The sequence below is a fragment of the Piliocolobus tephrosceles genome, chromosome 9 (assembly GCF_002776525.5).
Source record: "Piliocolobus tephrosceles isolate RC106 chromosome 9, ASM277652v3, whole genome shotgun sequence".
In the NCBI taxonomy this organism is placed as follows: Eukaryota; Metazoa; Chordata; class Mammalia; order Primates; family Cercopithecidae; genus Piliocolobus; species Piliocolobus tephrosceles.
In genome coordinates, this window is record NC_045442.1 from 30,313,583 (window position 1) to 30,335,376 (window position 21,794).

Sequence of the window (21,794 nt, forward strand, 5' to 3'; positions counted from 1 at the left end):
CAGGTGCCCTCCTCCACGCCCAGCTAATTTTTGAATTTTTAGTAGAGATGGCGTTTCACCATGTTGGCCAGGCTGGTCTCGAACTCCTGACCTCGTGATCCGCCTGCCTCGGCCTCCCAAGGTGCTGGGATTACAGGCGTGAGCCACTGCACCCAGCCTCATAAGGTATATATTAAGGTCCTGCTGTGTAAATAAAAATTGAATCTTAGAAATTGTTGATTATGATGGGTATTCAGTATACCTCATAATATGGTCCTTTATCTTTTTATTTTCTTCCTTGAGACAGGGTCTTTCTCTGCTGCCCAAGCTGGATTGCAATGGCGCCATCTTGGGTTGCTGCAGCCTCTGCCTCCTAGACTCAAGCAGTCCTCTCGTTTCAGCTTCCTGAGCAGCTAGGACTATAGGCACACACCATCATGCCCAGCTAATACTTTACCATGTTGCCCAAGCTGGTCTTGAACTCCTGGCTCAAGCAGTCTACCCACCTAGGCCTCCCAAAGTGATGGGATTACAGGCATGAGCCACTGCACCTCACCCTAACTTTTTATTATGTGGAAAAGCATATATGTTACCACAAAAGTTAGGCTATTGGGAGTAACCCGTAGGAAACTGTTTTCATGACAGGACAAGGGGAGTTTTAGTCTGATGGAAGCACAAAGGCAAATTTGGTTCAGTGCTTGACTCTGCTTGACTTGGAGGAGGAAAAACATTGAGGTGGATTCAGCCTCTGCACTAATTTTTCAGTTACTGGAATATGAAATTAGATTTCTCCCCTAAATTGGGTATGCTTTGTTTTTTTTTTTTTGAGACGGAGTTTTACTCTTTTTGCCCAGGCTGGAGTGCAGTGGTACGATCTCAGCTCACTGCAACCTCTGCCTCTGGGGTTCAAGCGATTCTCCTGCCTTAGCCTCCAGAGTAGCTGGGATTACAGGTGTATGCCACCATGCCCGGTTAAGTTTTTAATATTTTTAGTAGAGATGGAGTTTCATCATGTTGGCCAGGCTGGTCTCAAACTCCTGACCTCAGGTGATTTACCCACCTCAGTCTCCCAAAGTATTGGGATTACAGGCGTGAGCCACTGCGCCCAACAGGGTATGCATGTTTTATGGTCCTTTTTTTTTCTTTTTTGAGATGGAGTCTCGCTCTCTTGCCCAGGCTGGAGGCGTGATCTCGGCTCACTTCAAGCTTCGCCTCCCGGGTTCATGCCATTCTTCTGCCTCAGCTTCTGGAGTAGCTGGGACTACAGGTGCCTGCCACCATGCCCGGCTAATGTTTTTGTATTTTTGGTAGAGACGGGGTTTCACCATGTTAGTCAGGATGGTCTCCATCTCCTGACCTCATGATCCGCCTGCCTTGGCCCTCCAAAGTGCTGGGATTACTGGTGTGAGCCACTGTGCCTGACCAATTTTTTTTTTTTTTGAGACAGAGTTTTGCCCTTGTTGTCAAGGCTGGAGTGCAGTGGCATGATCTTGGCTCACTGCAACCTCTGCCTCCTGGGTTCAAGCAATTCTCCTGCCTCAGCCTCCCGGATAACTGGGATTACAGGCATGCACCACCACGCTCAGCTAATTTTGTATTTTTAGTAGCGATGCGGTTTCTCCTTGTTGGTCAGGCTGGTCTCAAACTCCTGACCTCAGGTTATCCACCCACCTCGGCATCCCAAAGTGCTGGGATTACAGGCGTGAGCCACCATGCCTGGCTTTATGATCTTAAGATAGTCTCTTATCCTTTTTGTTCTATAGTTTCTATATGTAAAGTAGATTATAAAAAGAAATAACCCAAGACAGACTGCATGGTATGTCAAAAGAGTATAGGTTTTGAAGACTAACTCAGGGTAGGTAACCCTTAGGATGTAACTTCTCTGAACTGATCATCAGTTTCTGTATTTCTAAACTGGAGATTACAATAGCAACTCAAAGGATTGTTGTAAGAATCAACATATGATATTCTTAAGTCTAAATTATCAATATGACTAATAAAATAATGCAAGGTCATTCAAAAATAAAGGTTAAGTGGTCCATGGTGCTATAATACATACACCTGCATACCAAAGAAAATGAAGTCTTACGAGATGTGTGAGACAGCAAAAATTTAATGCCATTTTAAGTTTAGTGGTGTTTAGTAAACCTGAGAGTAGTATGCCACTCTATACTGCCTTAGTCCAACAAGAGTATTGTGTTCAGCTCTGGATACCATACTTTAAGAGAGATATTGGTAAACAGGTATAACCAGAATGGTAAAAGTTTGAAAATACGTCCTATGTGGTAACAGAAGGAACAAAAATATTTCATTTGGAAATAAAGCAATGGTAAGTCCCTCAAATTAGTTTAAAAGCTTTAAAAGGGCTACCAAATAAAAGAAAAATTGATCTGATTCACAATATCAGAAGACAAAACTATGACTACTAGGTATATGTTACTGGGTGAAGCATGTTTAAGTGGAAGCAAGTAATTTTTTGTGTGTTTTTGAGATGGAGTCTGGCTCTGTCATCCAGGCTGGAGTGCAGTGGCATGACCTCGGCTCACTGCAACCTCCGCCTCGCAGGTTCAAGTGATTTTCCTGTGTCAGCCCCTCGAGTAGCTAGGATTATAGGCATGTGCCAACATGCCTGACTAATTTTAGTATTTTTAGTGGAGACGGAGGTTTACCATGTTGGCCAGGCAGGTCTCAAACTCCTGACCTCATGTGATCCACCTACCTCGGCCTCCCGGAGTGCTGCAATTACAGGCGTGACCCACTGCGTCCGGCCGCAAGCAAGCAATTTCTAACAAAGTCCCCCACAAATGAAATTGCTGACTTGTCAGTTAAGCTGTCTTTTGATATTCAGGCAGAAGCTGATGCCCATGTACCATGTATTCTACAGAGAGAATTCTTATAATGAATGGGATGTTTTATTTTATAACTCTAAGATAATATGATAATTTAGCATTCTATTTATGTATATATTTTATATTTATATGTATATTTACGGATTTACAGTTTGTATATTGATATAATATATAAAATAAACCATAGGTTTATTTATAATATATAAATTATATATTTCTGTATCTCTCTTACTTTTTTCTTTTTATATATTTTTTAAATTTTTTTTTGGAGATGGAGTCTTGCTGTGTTGCCCAGGCTGGAGTGCTTTGGAGTCTAGGTGGCTCACACCTGTAATTCCAGTACTTGGGGAGGCTAAGGCAGGAGGATGGCTTGAGGCCAGGAGTTTTGAGACCAGCCTGGCCAACATAGTGAGACCCTATCTCTTAAATTTTTTTTTTTTTTTTAATTAGCCATGCATGGTGGCACATATCTGTACTCCCAGCTACTCAGGTAGGCTAAGGCAAGAAGTTCACTTAAGCCCAGAAGGTTGAAGCTGCAGTGAGCCGCTACACTCCTGCCTGGGTGATAGAGCAGATCCTATGTCTTAAAAAAAAAAGAAAGAAAGAAAAAGAAGAATACTTTGGAGATGATGCAATTGTGAACTTGTCTAATCTTCACAACATAAGGAAGAAAGAATATTGGCTTTGATGTTAGGCACACCTGAGTTTGAATTTCAGTTTTATTACCTACCAGCTCTGTGTGACCCAAAGCAAGTTATGACCTCTGTGAGCTTAATTTTTTTTCATCTGTAGAAAGGGGTACTAATACCTGATTTGTAGGGCTATTGTGAGAACCAAATGAAAAACATGCACAATATATGAATACCTAATTCAGTGCCTGGCACATAGTATTTTCTCAACAAAAAGTTAGATCTCCCTTGTCTTCTGCATGGCTTAAAAGTAATTGATTTAACCAAGAAATCTGTAGGCTTCTAGGTGAAAAGGAAACAGTAAAATTATGTCCAGGTAATTATTCTGCAAGAAAAGCAATAGGAAGCAGAGCAGCCTTCTTGTAAGAAATTTTGTATTGTAAACATCACTATAGAGAGAAAAATCACATTAATTATGATTAAAAGAAAAACAAACATGAAATCAGACTTTAAGCTGTAAAATGTTAGGATGCTAAATGCGGGGTGAGGGGGAATCTAATATTTAAGAATATACTTTTTCCTGGAGATCTATTGTACATCATGACGACTACAGCTAATAATGTATTATATACTTGAAAATTAATAAGAGTAGATCCTAAATGTTCTCACTACAGTAAAATAGTATGTGAGCTGATGAATATATTAATTTGCTTGATTTTATTAGTTTATTATTATATTAGTTTATTAGTTTATTAATAAAACTAAACTTTTATTAGTTTATGGTATATATGCATCTTAAAACCTATAGATATACACAATTTTAATTTGTCTATTATCCCCTAATAAAGCTGGAAGAAATAAGCAAATTCTCATATTTTCCATCAAATAACAAAGAATATACTTTTAACTTCTAAAATTAAGTATAGAAAGTAGTGTAAAATACTGCATAAAACTGCCTTTGCCTTAACCACTAGGTGGCAGAAATGACAATTACATTTGTTTATTTCATAAAACTTCAGGTGACCGTGTTTTAGAATTACAATGAATTGATGTTTCTCAAATATATATGTTGTTTTATGGTTAAGCATACAGCTTAAAGTATTAAATATTGATTAATTTTGCTCTCATTTTTCAGTGCTAATGAAGGCACGGGACATTTTAAGGTATTTTACTTTTTTTTTCATTCATTTCACAAGAGGACTCTGTAGCACACAAATGCGAGTCACATTAGCAACCAAATGGAGATCGTATAAAGAAGTTATTTAAATATGAAGTACATTTAATAATATTTTATAGATTTATGAATGAAAGTTATTAAGTAGGGATTTGTTCATTCAGAATAGTAGTCTAAGGAAAATTAAGTGAATACTTTTTAAAACTAAATCCAAATGCTATGTTAATTTGGTGATAAAAAATGTCTCAAAGCATTTTTTGCATAGTTGGCATTTTGAGTTAAATGTGAGCTTAAAATTTTATTTGCATGTAACATTTTTTGCTCAAGTTATCTTGCCCTACTTGTTACTTCAATTATTCACTGAAGTTTTAGAGGTAAGAATGAACTCCTTTGTAACATATTTAAGTTCAGAGTTGATTTAAAGATTCCAAAATCACAGGTACCATTGTATACAGTGTTACTACTATAATGCGAGTCATCAGGAAAAGGTAACTTTTTTAAAAGGGGTAAATCAGGCCTTATAGTTACTTGGGAGGTAAATATACAAGGAATAGGTGACTTTGATCTGTTTAGATTTTCAGTGACTTTGTTGAGTCTGTACTGAAAGTTAGGTGAATTATACCTAGTTGGATATACTGTACTGTTTTATGAACACACTAGCTCAGAGACATGAATTAAAGCATAGGAATAGATAGGTAATTCTCTGGATGAAGCATATTATACATGTATCTCAGAGACTGATGTGATAGAGGGAATACAGTTTTAAGTCCCCATAATTTTTTTTTTTTTTTAATACGGAGTCTTCCTCTGTCGCTCAGGCTGGAGTGCAGTGGCGCAATCTCGGCTCACAGCAACTTCTGCCTTCTGGGTTCAAGCGATTCTTGAACCCAGCCTCAGCCTCCTGAGTAGCTGGGATTACAGGCATGAACCACCACACCTGGCTAATTTTGTATTTTGAGTAGAGACGGTGTTTCACCATGTTGGCCAGGCTATTCTCAAACTCCTGACCTCCAGTGACCCACCCACCGGGGCCTCCCAAAGTGCTGGGATTACAGGTGTGAGCCACTACATCCGATCATATATCCCTGTGATTTTTGATAGCGTTGAACCTCTTCTAAGTTGTAAAACATCAAACTGGTGGTGTTTAGCTTTAGGAATTTCTCGTAGCCATGTGGTGGGTGGGATAGTGGCAGATAGGTTTTTGTATGGTTTAAGCACAGGGATATATGCTACCAGTGTTCCCTGAAGATGTCTGTCTAATAACCTGCAGTAGTCAGTCCAACAGAGTTTTAAAACCTCATGAAGAAAGAACTAGAGAATGAATTGAAATATTAGGCCAGGTTCGTTGGCTCACATCTGTAATCCCAGTACTTTGGGAGGCCAATGTAGGAAGATTGCTTGGAGCCAGGAGTTCAAGACCAATCTGGACAACATAGGAATACCCTGTCTCTATAAAAAATAAAAATGTTAGCTCTGCATGATGGCATGGGCCTATAGTTCCAGCTACTCAGGAAGCTAAGGTGGCAGGATCACGTGAACCTAGGAGATTGAGGCTGCAGTGAGCTGTGATCGTGTCACTACACTCTAGCCTAGGTGACAGAGTAAGACTGTCTTAAAAAAAAAGAAAAGATAAAATATTAGTCTACTGCTTCCTCAAAAACACATGTGCAACCCGGAATATATAGTTGTGATTCTTACACGTGAAAAAACATGATAGCAATACCACCTTGAAGTGTTCTTGCCAAAACATATTGGAAGGTGATTATGCTTCTAGGTTTAATTACTAATTTATAAGAAATACAGGGGACAAAGAGATGTATTAGGCTGAGCGTGGTGCCTCATGCCTGTAATCCCAGCACTTTGGGAGGCCGAGGTGGGCAGATCATGAGGTCAGGAGATTGAGACCATCCTGGCTAACACAGTGAAACCCTGTCTCTACTAAAAATGTAAAACGAATTAGCCAGGAATGGTGGCGGGCGCCTGTAGTCCCAGCTACTCCGGAGGTGGAGGCAGGAGAATGGCGTGAACCTGGGAGGCAGAGCTTGCAGTGAGCCGAGATCGCGCCACTATACTCCAGCCTGGGCAACACAGCGAGACTCCGTCTCAAAAAAAAAAAAGAGAGATGTATTAAATGAACTGTAGGAATATAATAAGCCAGATCAAGAGAGTGGAAAACTACATGGCAACCAATTCTGTTTCTTCAGCAAATAAATTAAAAAGGAAAGAGATGAAGAATAAACCTACAGATGAAACCTATTGATAAAAGTAACTCAAGGGACATTTAAGTTAATTACATTGTATGCACATTATTTGGATTTGATTTGAAAAATATACTTTTTTAAATAATAACCCCAAATTGGCCTGGGGACATTGGGTCATGCCTGTAATCCTAGTGCTTTGGGAGCCCAGGGTGAGTGGATTGCCTGAGGTCAGGAGTACGAGACTAGCCTGGACAACACGCCACAACCCTATCTCTACTAAAAATACAAAAATCAGCCAGGCCCAGCTACTTGGGAGGCTGAGGCAAGAGAATCACTTGAACCGAGAGAGTGGAAAACTTGTCAAAGTGAGCTGAGATCATGTCACTTCACTCCAGCCTGGGCAAAAGAGGGAAACTCCATCTCAAAAAACATTATAATAACCCCAAATTGAAAACAATGTATGTAACCTATTCGCTGATGAATGGATAAACAAAATGTTCTATTTCCATATAATAGAGTATTATTTGACAGTAAAAAGGAACAAAGTGCTGATACATGGTCTGACGTGGTAAACATTGAAAACATGTTGCTAAGGAAAAGAAGCCAGTCACAAAAGGCCATCCATATATTACATGATTTCATTTATCTGAAATGTGCAGAACAAGAAAATCCACAGGAGCAAAAAACAGATTAGTGGTTGGCAGAGACTTGGGGAAGAGGCTCAATGGGGAGTGACTGCCAAGAGGTACAGGTTTCTTTTTTTTTTTTTTTTTTTTTTTTTTGGTAGACGGAGTCTTGCTCTGTCAACCACTCTGGAGTGAAATGGCACAATCTGGGCTCACTGCCACCTCTGCCTCCTGGGTTCAAGCAATTCTCCTGCCTCAGCCTCCCAAGTAGCTGAGATTACAGGTGTGCCCCACCACACCCAGCTAATTTTTTGTATTTTTAGTAGAAACGAAGTTTCACCATGTTAGCCAGGCTGGTCTTGAACTCCTGAACTCAGGTGATCCACCTGCCTCAGTCTCCCAAAGTGCTGGGATTTACAGGCATGAGCCACCTTGCCCAGCCAGGCTTCTCTTTAGGGTAATGAAAATATTTTGAAATTATATAGCAGTGATGGTTGCAAAATTTTGTAGATATACTAAAATCGTTTAATAGTACACTTTTAAAGGGTGAATTTAATGGTATGTGAATTTACATCTCAATAAAGCTGTTGAATTTTTTTTTAATACGTGAGCCAAGATTCAGTAGAAACTTTGAATAGAAGCATTGTTTGTAATTTGCTTGGTGTAAACATTTTGGGGATATAAAAATGTATCTGGTTGAAACAATATATGCTTGGCCAGGTGTGGTGGCTAACACCTGTAATCCCAGCACTTTAGGAGACCACGATGGGACAATCACTTGAAGTTAGGAGTTGAGACCAGCCTGGGCAACATGGGGAAACCCTGTCTCCACTGAAAATACAAAAATTAGCCTGGTATAGTGATGCATGCCTATAATCCCAGGTACTCAGGAGGCTGTGGCAGGAGAATTGCTTGAATCCTGGAGGGAGAGGCTGCAGTGAGCCGAGATTGCGCCACTGCACTCCAGCCTGGGCAATAGAGCAAAACTTCATCTCAAAACAAACAAACAAAAAAACAGGCCGGGCACGGTGGCTCACACCTGTAATCCCAGCACTTTGGGAAGCTGAGGCAGGCGGATCACGAGGCCAGGAGATAGAGACCATCCTGGCTAACATGATGAAAACCCGTCTCTACTATATTAGCTGGGCATGGTGGCAGGCACCTGTAGTCCCAGCTACTCGGGAGGCTGAGGCAGGAGAATGGTGTGAACTCAGGAGGCAGTTTGCAGTGAGCCAAGATCGCGCCACTGCACTCCAGCCTGGGCGACAGAGCGAGACTGTCTCAACAACAAATAACAAAAAAACTGACTGGGCACAGTGGCTCACGCCTGTAATCCCAGCACTTTGGGAGGCTGAGGTGGGCGGATCACCTGAGGTCAGGAGTTTGAAATCAGCCTGCCCAACATGGTGAAACCCTGTCTCTACTGAAAATACAAAAATTAGTATGGTGGCTTGTGCCTATAATCCCAGCCACTTGGGAGGCTGTGGCAGGAGAATTTCTTGAACCCGGGAGGCGGAGGTAGCAGTGAGCCAAGACCCCATGATTCCACTCCAGCCTGGGCAACAAGAGGGAAACTCCATCTCAAAAACATATATATGTATATGCTTATGTTAGAATTTTTGTTTGAGCCCATCACTGGTTATATTTTTTTCATGAAAATTTTGTTTTAGTTTTCTCCTTTAGTAATAACAGCCCTATAAGACAATAAAATCATTTTCTACTGGGTTTAAGAAATTGGGGCCGGGTGCGGTGGCTCACGCCTGTAATCTCAGCACTTTGGGAGGCCAAGGCAGGTGGATCACCTGAGGTCAGGAGTTCGAGACCAGCCTGACCAATATGATGAAACCCCATCTCTACTAAAAATATAAAATTAGCCAGACGTGGTGGCAGGTGCCTGTAGTCCCAGCTAGTTGGGAGGCTGAGATAGGAGAATCACTTGAACCCAAGAGGCAGAGGTTGCAGTGAGCTGAGATGGCACTACTGCACTCCAGCCTGGGTGACAGAGTGAGACTCCTTCTCAAGAGCTAAAATCTGTCAGGCACAGTGGCTCATGCCTGTATTCCCAGCACTTTTGGGAGGCCAAGGTGGGCGGATCACGAGGTCAGGAGATCGAGACCAGCCTGGCTAACATAGTGAAACCCCGTTTCTAAAAATACAAAAATTAGTGTGGTGACACACGTCTGTCGTCCCAGCTACTTGGGAGGCTGAGGCAGGAGAATCGCTTGAACCTGGAAGGCAGAGGTTGCAGTGAGCCACGATCGCGCCACTGCACTCCAGCCTGGGTGACAGAGCAAGACTCCATCTCAAAAACAGAAAACAAAGTTAAATTCTTTTACATAAAGAGCAAAATGATACAAATAATCTTAGAGACAAATGGCTCACAACACTTACAATTCTTCAGTGCTTACTATGTGACAGGTATTTTTACTAGTTATTTACATACATTAACTTATTTTCATAATGTATCAAGCAGGTGCTATTTTTATCTGTTTTACAAATAGAGACACAGACAAGTTCAGGAACTTGCCCAAAGATTCACTATTAGAAAATGGCAGAACCAGGAAGTTTGAGCCCAGGTAGTCTGTGCCTGGAGTGCCTACGCTCAACACCTATTCTATATGCTGTACTGTGGTAATAATGGGCAGACCATTTATCAGTTGCTCAAGTATAACAAACAAGCCCAAGACACCTAGAAAAATAAAATACCTATCTAATATATACTCTATGAGTTTTAGTCGGGAAAGTTCTTAAGAACAAACTACTGGCCGGGCGCGGTGGCTCAAGCCTGTAATCCCAGCACTTTGGGAGGCCGAGACGGGCGGATCACAAGGTCAGGAGATCAAGACCATCCTGGCTAACCTGGTGAAACCCTGTCTCTACTTAAAAATACAAAAAACTAGCCGTGCGAGGTGGCGGGCGCCTGTAGTCTCAGCTACTCGGGAGGCTGAGGCAGGAGAAAGGTGTAAACCCGGAAGGAGGAGCTTGCAGTGAGCTGAGATCCGGCCACTGCACTCCAGCCTGGTGACAGAGCAAGACTCCGTCTCCAAACAAAAAAAAAAAAAAAAAAAAAAAAAGAACAAACTACTGTACAGATAGGAAAGCTGAGTGCTGTAACTTGAAACAAATGTGTGCCTCAGTTCCCTGGGTAGCCATTCTAGGCTCCCAGTCTGTAAGTCCTAGAAAAATACTTTGTACTTTTCCTAAAAGGGACTCTGTTTAGTTCTGATTACTTCAGCTTTTCATTTGCATGAGGTCGTAGCATCCTTAGTTGTCTCAGAGAGGTGGGAGCTAGGTAAGCATTAGATTTTACTTTCAAACTCTGTCATCTACTTATCACCTCCTACACCTCAAACTGTTGCATCCCACATTCCAGCCACATATGTCTAGATAGTGACCTTTTTATATTTCACTCAAAAAAGAAATCCCTGGCCGGGCCCGGTGTCTCAAACCTGTAATCCCAGCACTTTGAGAGGCCAAGGCAGGTGAATCACGAGGTCAGGAGATTGAGACCATCCTGGCTAACAGTGAAACTCCATCTCTTTTAAAAATACAAAAAAAAAAAAATTAGCTAGGTGTGGTGGCGCATGCCTGTAGTCCCAGCTACTCAGGAGACTGAGGCAGGAGAATGGTGTGAACCTGGGAGGCGGAGCTAGCAGTGAGCTGAGATTTCTCCACTGCACTCCAGCCTGGGTGACATAGCGAGACTCCGTCTCAAAAAAAAAAAAAAGGAAAAAGAAATCCCTTTATTATGAAACTTTTTAAACTTACACAAAAGTAGGCAGAATAGTATAATGAACTCCCATGTACACACTACTGCAATAATTATAAATTCATGTTAAGTATCCGTTTATGGCAACATAATAATGATACTACAGTTTTTAAATTAATGATAATCCCTTGATGAAATAGTCATGCACTATTTAAATTTCCTACATTATCCCATGAAAATAGTTTGATAGTTTTTCAATCAGGATTCAGTAAGGTCCATATATTGTATTGGTTAATGTGTTTGTCATTTACACCCCTTAATGTTTTTTAGTCTTGCCATTCCTCCTCCATCTTGTTTTTTCTTCCTCGCAGTTTTTTGGTTTTTTTGTTTTTGTTTTTTGTTTTGTTTTGTTTTTTGCGACGGTGTTTTGCTCTTGTTGCCTAGACTGAAGTACAATGGCACGATCTTGGCTCACCACAACCTCTGCCTCCCAGGTTCAAGTGATTCTCCTGCCTCAGCCTCCCCAGTAGCTGGGATTATAGGCATGCACCACCATGCCTGGCTAATTTTGTATTTTTAGTAGAGACAGGGTTTCTCCATGTTGGTCAGGCTGGTCTGGAACTCCTGACCTCAGGTGATCCTCCTGCCTCAGTCTCCCAAAGTGCTGGGATTACAGGCATGAGCCACCTCACCCGGCCCCTTGCAGTTTTTATGTTGAAGAAACAAAGTTGTTTTATTTATTTAATTATATATTTATTTTGAAATGGAGTCTCGCTCTGTCGCCCAGGCTGGAGTGCAGTGGTGTGATTTTGGCTCACTGCAACCTCCACCTCCCAGGATTTTCCTGCCTCAGCCTCCTGAATAGCTGGGATTACAGGTGCATGCCACCACGCCCGGCTAATTTTTTTTGCATTTTTTTGGTAGAGATGGGATTTCACCATGGTGGCCAGGCTGGTCTCGAACTCCTAACCTCAAACGATCTGCCTGCCTCTGCCTCCCAAAGTGCTGGGATTGCAGGTGTGAGCCACCATGCCCAGCCTCGAAGTTGTTTTAGACATTTGGTATTGAGTGTTTTCTCTGTGTCTTTGAAGTGTAAGTTCAGTACTTGAAATGAATGAATAAATTTTACTCTGAGTTTTGTTTTTTCAGTGAAACATTAAAATAAACCAGCAAGCCTATTTAGAAAAATTGTTGACATACTTTTCCGAAAGGGAAAGCTAAGCAGAATTTCCATTTTTCTTATCTGATATGTATATTAACTTGCTTCATAGTAAGTTTTTTCAAGAGTCTGTTGAATCATCTTTGCTATAAAATTTTCTTTAATGTTTACACATTACATATATATACATACATCTCACGCATGTACAGGTATATTTAACCTAAAAATAGTTTTATCTATCTATTTTTGTAGCCATTGGAAAAGAAGTTTGTTCGAGTTTCAGGAGAAGCAACTATTGGACATGTAGAAAAATTCCTCAGAAGAAAAATGGGTCTTGATCCAGCTTGTCAGGTACAGTACCTATATATCAAAGAATAGGTAAAGTTGTGAGATTACCTTTAGCACACTGAAGAAATAACTCTCTAGGATTTCATGCAATTATTTTTGTTTTGTGATGATGTAGACATTGTTAATGCTAATTGAATATCGATACATAGTGATTCACACCTCCAGCTATAATCACATTTGATTTATTGTCCATTTCTTTTTTTTTTTTTTTTCTTTGAGACAGTCTGTTTCTGTTGCCCAGGCTGAAGTACATTGACACGATCATGGCTCACTGCAGTGTTGAGGTTTTCCTGAGCTTGGTTGGTCCTGCCTCCTGTCTCAGCCTCCTGAGTAGTTAGGACTAGAGGCACATGCCACCATGCCCATCTTATTATTATGTTTTTTAAGAGTTGTGGTCTTGCTATGTTGTCCAGGCTGGTCTCAAACTGCGAGCCTCAAGTAATCCTCCTGCCTCAGCTTCCCAAAGCACTAGGATTATAGGAGTTAGCCACTGTGCCAGGCTAGTATCCATTTCCTACTGCCACTGATGGCAATCTATTAGTGTCAGAGAAGAGCTGAAGATAGGAGAAATATTAAAGAGTCTTCAGTTCCAACTCTTTCCATTTCGGTAGTAGAGAAAAATATTGCTTATCATCCACTTTTCTTTATAGGACATCCTTGCTTTTTTAGTTGTTCAAGTATAACAAGCAAGCTCGACCAGGCGCAGTGGCTCACGCCTGTAATCCCAGCACTTTGGGAGGCTGAGGTGGGCAGATCACGAGGTCAGGAGATCCAACCTGACTAACATGACGAAACCCCGTCTCTACTAAAAATACAAAAATTAGCCGGATATGCTGGCACGCACCTGTAATCCCAGCTACTCAGGAGGCTGAGGCAGGAGAATCACTTGAATCTGGGAGGCAGAGGTTGCAGTGAGCCAAGATTGCGCTACCGCACTCCAGCCTGAGTGACAGAGCACGATTCCATCTCAAAACAAAATAAAACAAACAAAAAAACAAGCAAAGCTCAGGACACCTAAGAGAAGTGAAATATAATTATCTAATAGGGACCCTATTAGTTTTTTGTTTTGTTTTGAGATGGAGTTCCACTCTGTCGCCTAGGCTGGAGTGCAGTGGCATGATCTTGGCTCACTGCAACCTCCGCTCCCCGGGTTCAAGCGATTCTCCTGCCTCAGCCTTCCTGAGTAGCTGGGATTACAGGCAGGTGCCATCTTGCCCAGCTAATTTTGTATTTTTAGTAGAGATGGGGTTTCTCCATGTTAGTCTGGCTGGTCTCAAACTTCTGACCTCAGGTGATCCTCCTACCTCAGCCTCCCAAAGTGCTGGGATTATAGGCGTGAGCCACCGTGCCTGGCTGACACTATTAGTTTTTTTATGGATTAAAAGAGATCTCCTATTCTAGCTATGTAATATTTTTCTTTTTTTTTGAGGTGGAGTCTCCATTACCCAGGCTGAAGTACAGTGGGGCGGTCCCAGCTCACTGCAACTTCCACCTCCCGGGTTCAAGCGATTCTCTTGCCTCAGGCTCCCAAGTAGCTGGGGTTACAGGCCTTTGCCACCACACCCGGCTAATTTTTGTGTTTTTAGTAGAGACGGGGTTTCACCATGTTGTTGGTCAGGCTGGTCTCAATCTCCTGACCTCGTGATCTGCCTGCCTCGGCCTCCCAAAGTGCTGGTATTACAGGCATGAACCACTGCACCTGGCCGTAATATTTTCTTGTTGTACGATGGAAACTTCAAACTTCATGTATCATTGAACATAAAAGTAAAATATACTCATAGTTCTAGTTATGTGGTCCAGTTAGTAAAAATGCACATTTATTTAGCTTTGCTTTTCCATTAGTCAAATTTCAAAAGCATTTTTGTTATTCTCTATCATGTGTAAAGTCTTATAGAAGAATTTTTATCTGAAATACTGTGTATTGTGGCTAGGCACGGTGGCTCACCTGTATAATCCCAGCACTTTGGGAGGCCAAGGCAGGTGGATCATTTGAGGTCAGGAGTTTGAGACCAGCCTGGCCAACATGGTGAAACCCTGTCTCTATTAAAAAATGAAAAATAGCTTGGCATGGTGGCACACTCCTATAATCCCAGCTACTCGGGAGGCTGAGGCTGGAGAATTGCTTGAACCTGGGAGATGGAGGTTGCAGTGAGCCTAGATCATGTCATTGCACTCCAGCATGGGCGACAGAGTGATAATCTGTCTCAAAAAAATAGTAAAATAAAATAAAATAATAAAACACCGTATAGTTAGTTAAATTAATAGATATGTTAAAACAGTGACTGGCCAGGTGCAGTGGCTCATGTCTGTAATCCCAGTACTTTGGGAGGTCAAGGCAGGCAGATCACCTGAGGTCAGGAGTTCAAGACCGGCCTAGCCAACGTGGTGAAACCCTGTCTCTACCAAAAATACAAAAATTAGCCAGGTATGGTGGTGCACACCTGTAGTCCTGGCTACTTAGGAGGCTGAGCAAGAGAATCACTTGAACCCGGGAGGTGGAGATTGCAGTGAGTCAAGATCATGCCACTACACCCCTACCTGGGCGACAAGAGGGAGACTCTATATCAAAAGAAAAGAAAAGGGCCAGACGTGGTGGCTCACGCCTAACATTTTGGGAGGCCAAGGCAGGCGGATCACCTGAGGTCAGGAGTTCAAGACCAGCCTGACCAACATGGTAGACTCCATCTCTACTAAAATATAAAATTAGCTGGGCACGGTGGCACATGCCTGTAATCCCAGCTACTCGGGAGGCTGAGGCAGAAGAATAGCTTGAACCCGGGAGGCGGAGGTTGCTATGAGCCAAGATGACACCACTGCACTCCAGCCTGGGCAACAACAGCGAAACTCCAACTAAGAAAAAAAAAGCGACTGAAAGTTTGCTAGTGTTTTTAGTATCAATATTTACTAGTAGTTAAATATATACTAAATCCAATAAAATATGACTTCTCTAACTGAGCTTGACATATCCTGGTTATATCTCACGGCAGCTGAAAACTAGAAATGACCTATTTTTTACCTTGTAGCCACAGCATACTTGAGGTTATTCTTAGGTTTTGGTTAGAAACAAAGCTGGTTAGTGACTCCTGGATTAAGAATTGTGAGTGATCACATAACAGCCTATTATTTCTAAAAGCAGAAGTCAGAAGACTTGCCCTTATTATAGAATAATATACTCTGTTGCTTAGGCTGGCTTTTTTGTGTGTGTGTGATACAAAGTCTTGCTCTGTCACCCATGCTGGAGTGCAGTGGCACATTCTTGACTCATTGCGGTCTCTACCTCCTGGGTTCTAGCAATTCTCCTGCCTCAGCCTCCCAGGTAGCTGGGATTAGAGGTGCACACCACCATGCCCAGCTAAATTTTTTGTGTTTTTTAGTAGAGATGGGGTTTCATCATTTTGCCCAGGCTGGTCTCAAACTCCTGGCCTCAAGTGATCCTCCGACCACAGCCTCCCTACTGGGATTACAGGCATGAGCCACTGTGCCCAGCCTGTTTTTTTTAACTGACAGAAACTATATATATTGGGTTGGGCGTAGGGGTTTACGCCTGTAATCCCAGCACTTTGGGAGGCCAAAGTGGGTGGATAGCTTGAGCCCAGGAGTTTGAGACCAGCCTGGGCAACATAGCGAAACCCCAGCTCTACAAAAAATACCAAAATTAGCCAGGTGTGTTGGCGCACACCTGTAATCCTAGTAGTCCTAGCTCCTAGGGAGGCTGAGGTGGAAGGATCATTTGACCCTGGGAGGTTGAGGCTACAGTGATCCATGATTGCTCTGCTGCACTGAGCCTGGGTGACAGCAATACACTGTCCCAAAAAAATAAAAATAACAATAAGTGAAGGCCAGGCAAGGTGGCTCACACCTGTAATCCCAGCACTTTCAGAGGCCAAGGTGGGTGGATCACCTGAGGTCAGAAGTTCAAGACTAGCCTGGCCAACGTGGTGAAACCCTGTCCCTAGTAAATACAAAAATTAGCCAGGTGTGGTAGCACATACCTATAGTCCCAGCTACTTGGGAGGCTGAGGTGTGAGGATCCCTTGAACCCAGGAAGCAGAGGTTGCAGTGAGCTGAGACCACACCACTGCACTCCAGCCTAGGTGAGAGAGTGAGACTCTGTCTCAAAAAAAAGAAAAAGAAATAAAGAAATCGTACCTATTTATTGTATACAACATGATGTTTTGAAATATGTATACGTTGTGGGATGACAAAATTGAGCTAATTAACATACCATTACCTCACATTTTTTGTGGTGAAAACACTGAAATCTCTATTCAGCAGTTACAATATATTCTTCTTATTATTATTATTATTTGTTTGTTTGTTTTTGAGGTGGAGTCTCACTCTGTCGCCCAGGCTGGAGTGCAGTGGCACGATCTCGGCTCACTGCAAGCTCTGCCTCCCAGGTTCACGCCATTCTCCTGCCTCAGCCTCCTGAGTAGCTGGGACTACAGGCATCCGCCATCACGCCCAGCTAATTTTTTGTATTTTTAGTAGAGACGGAGGTTTCACTGTGTTAGCCAGGGTGGTCTCGATCTCCTGACCTCATAGTCCGCCCACCTCGGCCTCCCAAAGTGCTGGGATTACAGGCTTGAGCCACCGCGCCCGGCCTGTATCTCTTCTAAGTTGATTTTGTTACCTAAAAATGTGGGTTTCTTCTTTGCTTACATCATAGAATTTAAGGCTTTTAGCATTTTGAAATAAAATGATATAAAGGCTCATACCTGTAATCCCAGCTGCTCTGTAGGCTGAGGTAGGAGGATCAGGTGATCTAAGCTTGGGGGGTCAAGGTGGCAGTGCATGATGAGACCCTGTCTCAAAAAAAAATGATATAAAATTTGTTTTGACCTTTAATTTTCTTTTTCAGCTCTTGGCTCTCTAAATAAATATTATACCATTCAGCTACTGTATAGCTGGTAATGTTCATAAATTATTATTTAACCAAAATGTTAAAATAGAATAGAATTATCAAATACACAGACCCATTAATTGGCGACTAAAATTGTTGAGGCCTAAATTTAAGATAGAGTAAGTAATTAAGAGTTACTTCTAATATGAACAAAACATGAAGCTAGTTTACCAGTCATCAGACTACAATTCTTGGTGTCCTGCAGTCACTTGAGCCTCATATGCTGACTTTCTCCAAACCAGTTAGTTCCAGGTGGGAAATGTGTGCATGGTTTACAGATATGTGACCTTCATTTGTGGTTATTTACTAACAGGAATGAGTAATTCCCACAGGACTGTTAAACTTTGAAGTTATTTGTGGCAGATCAGATTTTAAAAACAAGACAATTCCGAAAGTTTAAAAAATACAGGTCATGTGTTCTTTTTTTTTGAGACAGCGTTTCGCCATTTTTGCCCAGGGTGGAGTGCAATGGCGCGATGATCTCGGCTCACCGCAACCTCCGCCTCCTGGGTTCAAGCGACTCTCTTCTGCCTCAGCCTCCCAAGTAGCTGGGATTACAGGCGTGTGCCACCATGCCTGGCTAATTTTGTAGTTTTTTTTTTTTTTTTTCTTTCTGGCGCGGGGGCACGGGGCCCCCCTCTGTCGCCCATGCGGGAGTGCAGTGGCCGGATCTCAGCTCACTGCAAGCTCCACCTCCCAGGTTCTGTGATCCGCCCGCCTCGGCATCCCAAAGTGCTGGGATTACAGGCTTGAGCCACCGCGCCCGGCCTGTGGTTTTTTTTAGTAGAGACAGGGTTTCTCCATGTTGGCCAGGCTGGTCTCAAACTCCCAGCCTCAGGCGATCTGCCCACCTCAGCCTCCCAAAGTGCTGCGATTACAAGCGTGAGCCACCGCGCTTGGCAATCATGTGTGTGTTTTTTTGTTTGTTTTTTTGAGGCAACAGTCTCGCTCTGTCGCCCAGGCTGGAGTGCAGTGGTACAATCTCGGCTCACTGCAAACTCTGCCTCCTGGGTTCACGCCATTCTCCTGCCTCAGCCTCCCGAGTAGCTGGGACTACAGGCACCCACCACTATGCCCGGCTAATTTTTTTTTTGTATTTTTAGTAGAGATGGGGTTTCATCATGTTAGCCAGGATGCTCTCGATCTCCTGACCTCGTGATCCGCCTGCCTCGGCCTCCCAAAGTGCTGGGATTACAGGCGTGAGCCACCGTGCCCAGACCATCATGTATTCTTAAGAAAGATTTAAGTTCATTTAAAATTTAGAGATCAATAATTATCCAAATATGTTTCTGTCTCATAGAGACTCCAGTGTCTCAAGGTTACTGTGGTTGATTTAATGGTATTTACTCTTTGATGTCTTATTGTATTTTGCTTTATATGTAATTAGTATTGTTTTATATTGCTTTGTACATCATTTGATATTCAGACCTTATTTTGCTTTTATGAAATGAAATTTAGAACATATGCCTCACATTGATCACTAAAAATTCTTCTATAAGATATGATATTTGATTTTGTTAATCCTGCTATAACTAATTCCATCTTAAAAGTTAGGTTGGCCAGGCACGGTGGCTCACACCTGTAATCCCAGAATTTTGGGAGGCTGAGGCAGGCAGATCATGAGGTCAAGAGATCAAGACCATCCTGGCCAACATGGTGAAACCCCATGTCTACTAAAAATACAAAAATTAGGTGGGCATGGTGGTACATACCTGTATAGTCCCAGCTACTCAGAAAGATGAGGCAGGAGAATCACATGAATCCGGGAGGCGGAGGTTGCAGTAAGCCATGATCGCACCACTACACTCAAGCCTGGCGACAGAGCAAGACTCCGTCTCAAACAAAAAAAAAGTTAGGTTATTTATTATTATTACTTATTTGGTGTGTGATATTAAGCCTTCTATTAAATTTAGTTACCAAATAATTTTTTAAGGACTAATATATGATGTTTCCTTACCATTCATTATATATTGTTACTAAATTGAGTGTCTATGTATTTGACCTTAGGAGTACAAAGATGAGACAAAATTCATGCCATCAGGGGACTCAGAGTTTTATAGGAAAGATATATAAGTAAACAACTAACTGACAATAGGATGTAATGAATGCAACAGTAGAGATAACACAAAAATGAATGATTTAACTCAGGAATGGGATTGAAGAACAGATAGGAATTTGCTAGACACACAGAAAAAAAGAACTTAATAGCAGAGAAAAGAGTATGTATGGCCGGGTCCGGTGGTTCATGCTTGTAATCCCAGCACTTTGGGAGGCCGAGGCAGGCGCATCACAAGGTCAAGAGATCAAGACCATCCTGGCCAACATGGTGAAACCCCATCTCTACTAAAAATACAAAAAAAAAATTAGCTGGGCATGGTGGTACACCTATAGTCCCAGCTGCTTGGGAGACTGAGGCAGGAGAATCGCTTGAACCCAGGAGGCAGAGGTTGCAGTGAGCCGAGATCCCGCCACTGCATTCCAGCCTGGGCGACAGAGTGAGACTCCATCTCAAAAAAAAAAAAAAAAAAAAAAGAGTATGTGTGATCAAAGGAATGAGCCAGTGTGGCTTATCAAAGCACACTGATTGAAAAATCTTCACTTGGAAGCTCTAGCATGATCTTGCTTTTAAAAAGATACGGACTTTTTCTCCTTTTAATAAGACTACTTTCATGGTCTGATTTCTTCTCTGAGATTCAAAAATATTTTTGTCATCTCTTCTTGATACTACAGAGGGTAAGATATTATGCACAAAAAGTTCACGTATCAGCCTTGAGGCTGCTGTCGTTAGAAGGACCTGCTTACAAAGCTGGCCTTTGGCTGTCTAGGAACTAGGCCTGCAAAAAGTTTCCTACACTAATATGAAAAGTTTCCTGACTGCAATTTGGTAGTTGTTAGACAGCGAGTGCCAACTAAACCAACTTTTTTTTTTTTTCCTTTTTTCTTTTTCTTTTCCAGATGGAGTCTCACTCTGTTGCCCAGGCTGGAGTGCAGTGGCACCATCTTGGCTCACTGCAGCCTCTGCCTCCCAGGTTCAAGCCATTCTCTGCCTCAGCCTCCCAGGTAGCTGGGATTACAGGCGACTGCCACCATGCCTGGCTAATTTTTTTGTATTTTTAGTAGAGATGGGGTTTTACTGTCTTGGCCAGGCTGGTCTTTAACTGCTGACCTTGTGATCTGGCTGCCTCAGCCTCCCAAAGTGCTGGGATTACAGGTGTGAGCCACCGTGCCCGGACTTTTTTTCCTTTTTTTTTTTTTTGAAATGGAATCTCCCTTTGTTACCCAGGCTGGAATGCAGTGGCGCGATCTCGGCTCACTGCAACTTCTGGCTCCCAGGTTCAAGTGATCCTCCTGCCTCAGTCTCCTGAGTAGCTGGGATTACAGGTGTCCGCCACCATGCCCGGCTAATTTTTGTCTTTTTTGCAGAGATGGGGTTTTGCCACATTAGCCAGGCTGGTCTCGAACTCCTTACCTCAGATGATCTGCCCTTCTCGGCCTCCCAAAGTGCTGGGATTATAGGCGTAAGCCACCGCACCTGGCTGATCCCATTTTTTTTTAAAGCAAAAAATGAATAACAAAAAAACCCATATACACCCATATAGTGTTCTAGGACCATACACATCAAACTCTTAGAAACTGACCAGCCCCAGCTGAGTGTGTGGTGGCTCATGCCTGCAATCCCGGCACTTTGGGAGGCCAAGGTGGGCTAATCACCTGAGTTCGGGAGTTCGAGACCAGCCTGACCAACATGAGAAACCCCGTGTCTACTAAAAATAGAAAATTAGCCACGCGTGGTGATGCATGCCTGTAATCCCAGCTACTTGGGAAGCTGAGGCAGGAGAATCGCTTGAACCTGTGAGAGGCAGAGTTTGCAGTGAGCCAAGGTTGTGCCATTGCCCTCCAACCTGGGCAACAAGAGCGAAACTCCATCTCAAAAAGAAAGAAAAAAGAAACTGACCACCCTCTAGGGGTTAGGATTGAAGTGAGGATTTATCATTCTACTTTCTACATTTTTTTTTAAGTTTGTTACTATATACCTGTCTGTTTTTATTTTATTTATTTATTTTTTTGAGATGAGATTTCATTCTGTCGCCCAGGCTAGGGGTGGAGCAGTGCGATCATATCTCACTGCCTCAAACTCAAGCAGTCCTCCTGCCTCAGCTTCCCAAGCAGCTAAGATTATAGATGAGAGCCACAGTGCCCAGCACCTCTGTGTTTTC

The 21,794-nt window shown here is 42.5% G+C and overlaps 1 protein-coding gene across 1 annotated transcript in view; it reads left to right on the plus strand.

The window, feature by feature from the left end:
* PCGF6 (polycomb group ring finger 6) overlaps window positions 1-21,794 on the plus strand; it is a 48,122-nt gene that overhangs the window by 11,508 nt on the left and 14,820 nt on the right. The window contains exons 7-8 of the mRNA XM_023206544.1: window positions 4,593-4,620; window positions 12,579-12,677. Of these exons, the coding sequence (XP_023062312.1) occupies window positions 4,593-4,620; window positions 12,579-12,677 (127 nt within the window). The remainder of the gene's footprint in view (window positions 1-4,592; window positions 4,621-12,578; window positions 12,678-21,794) is intronic.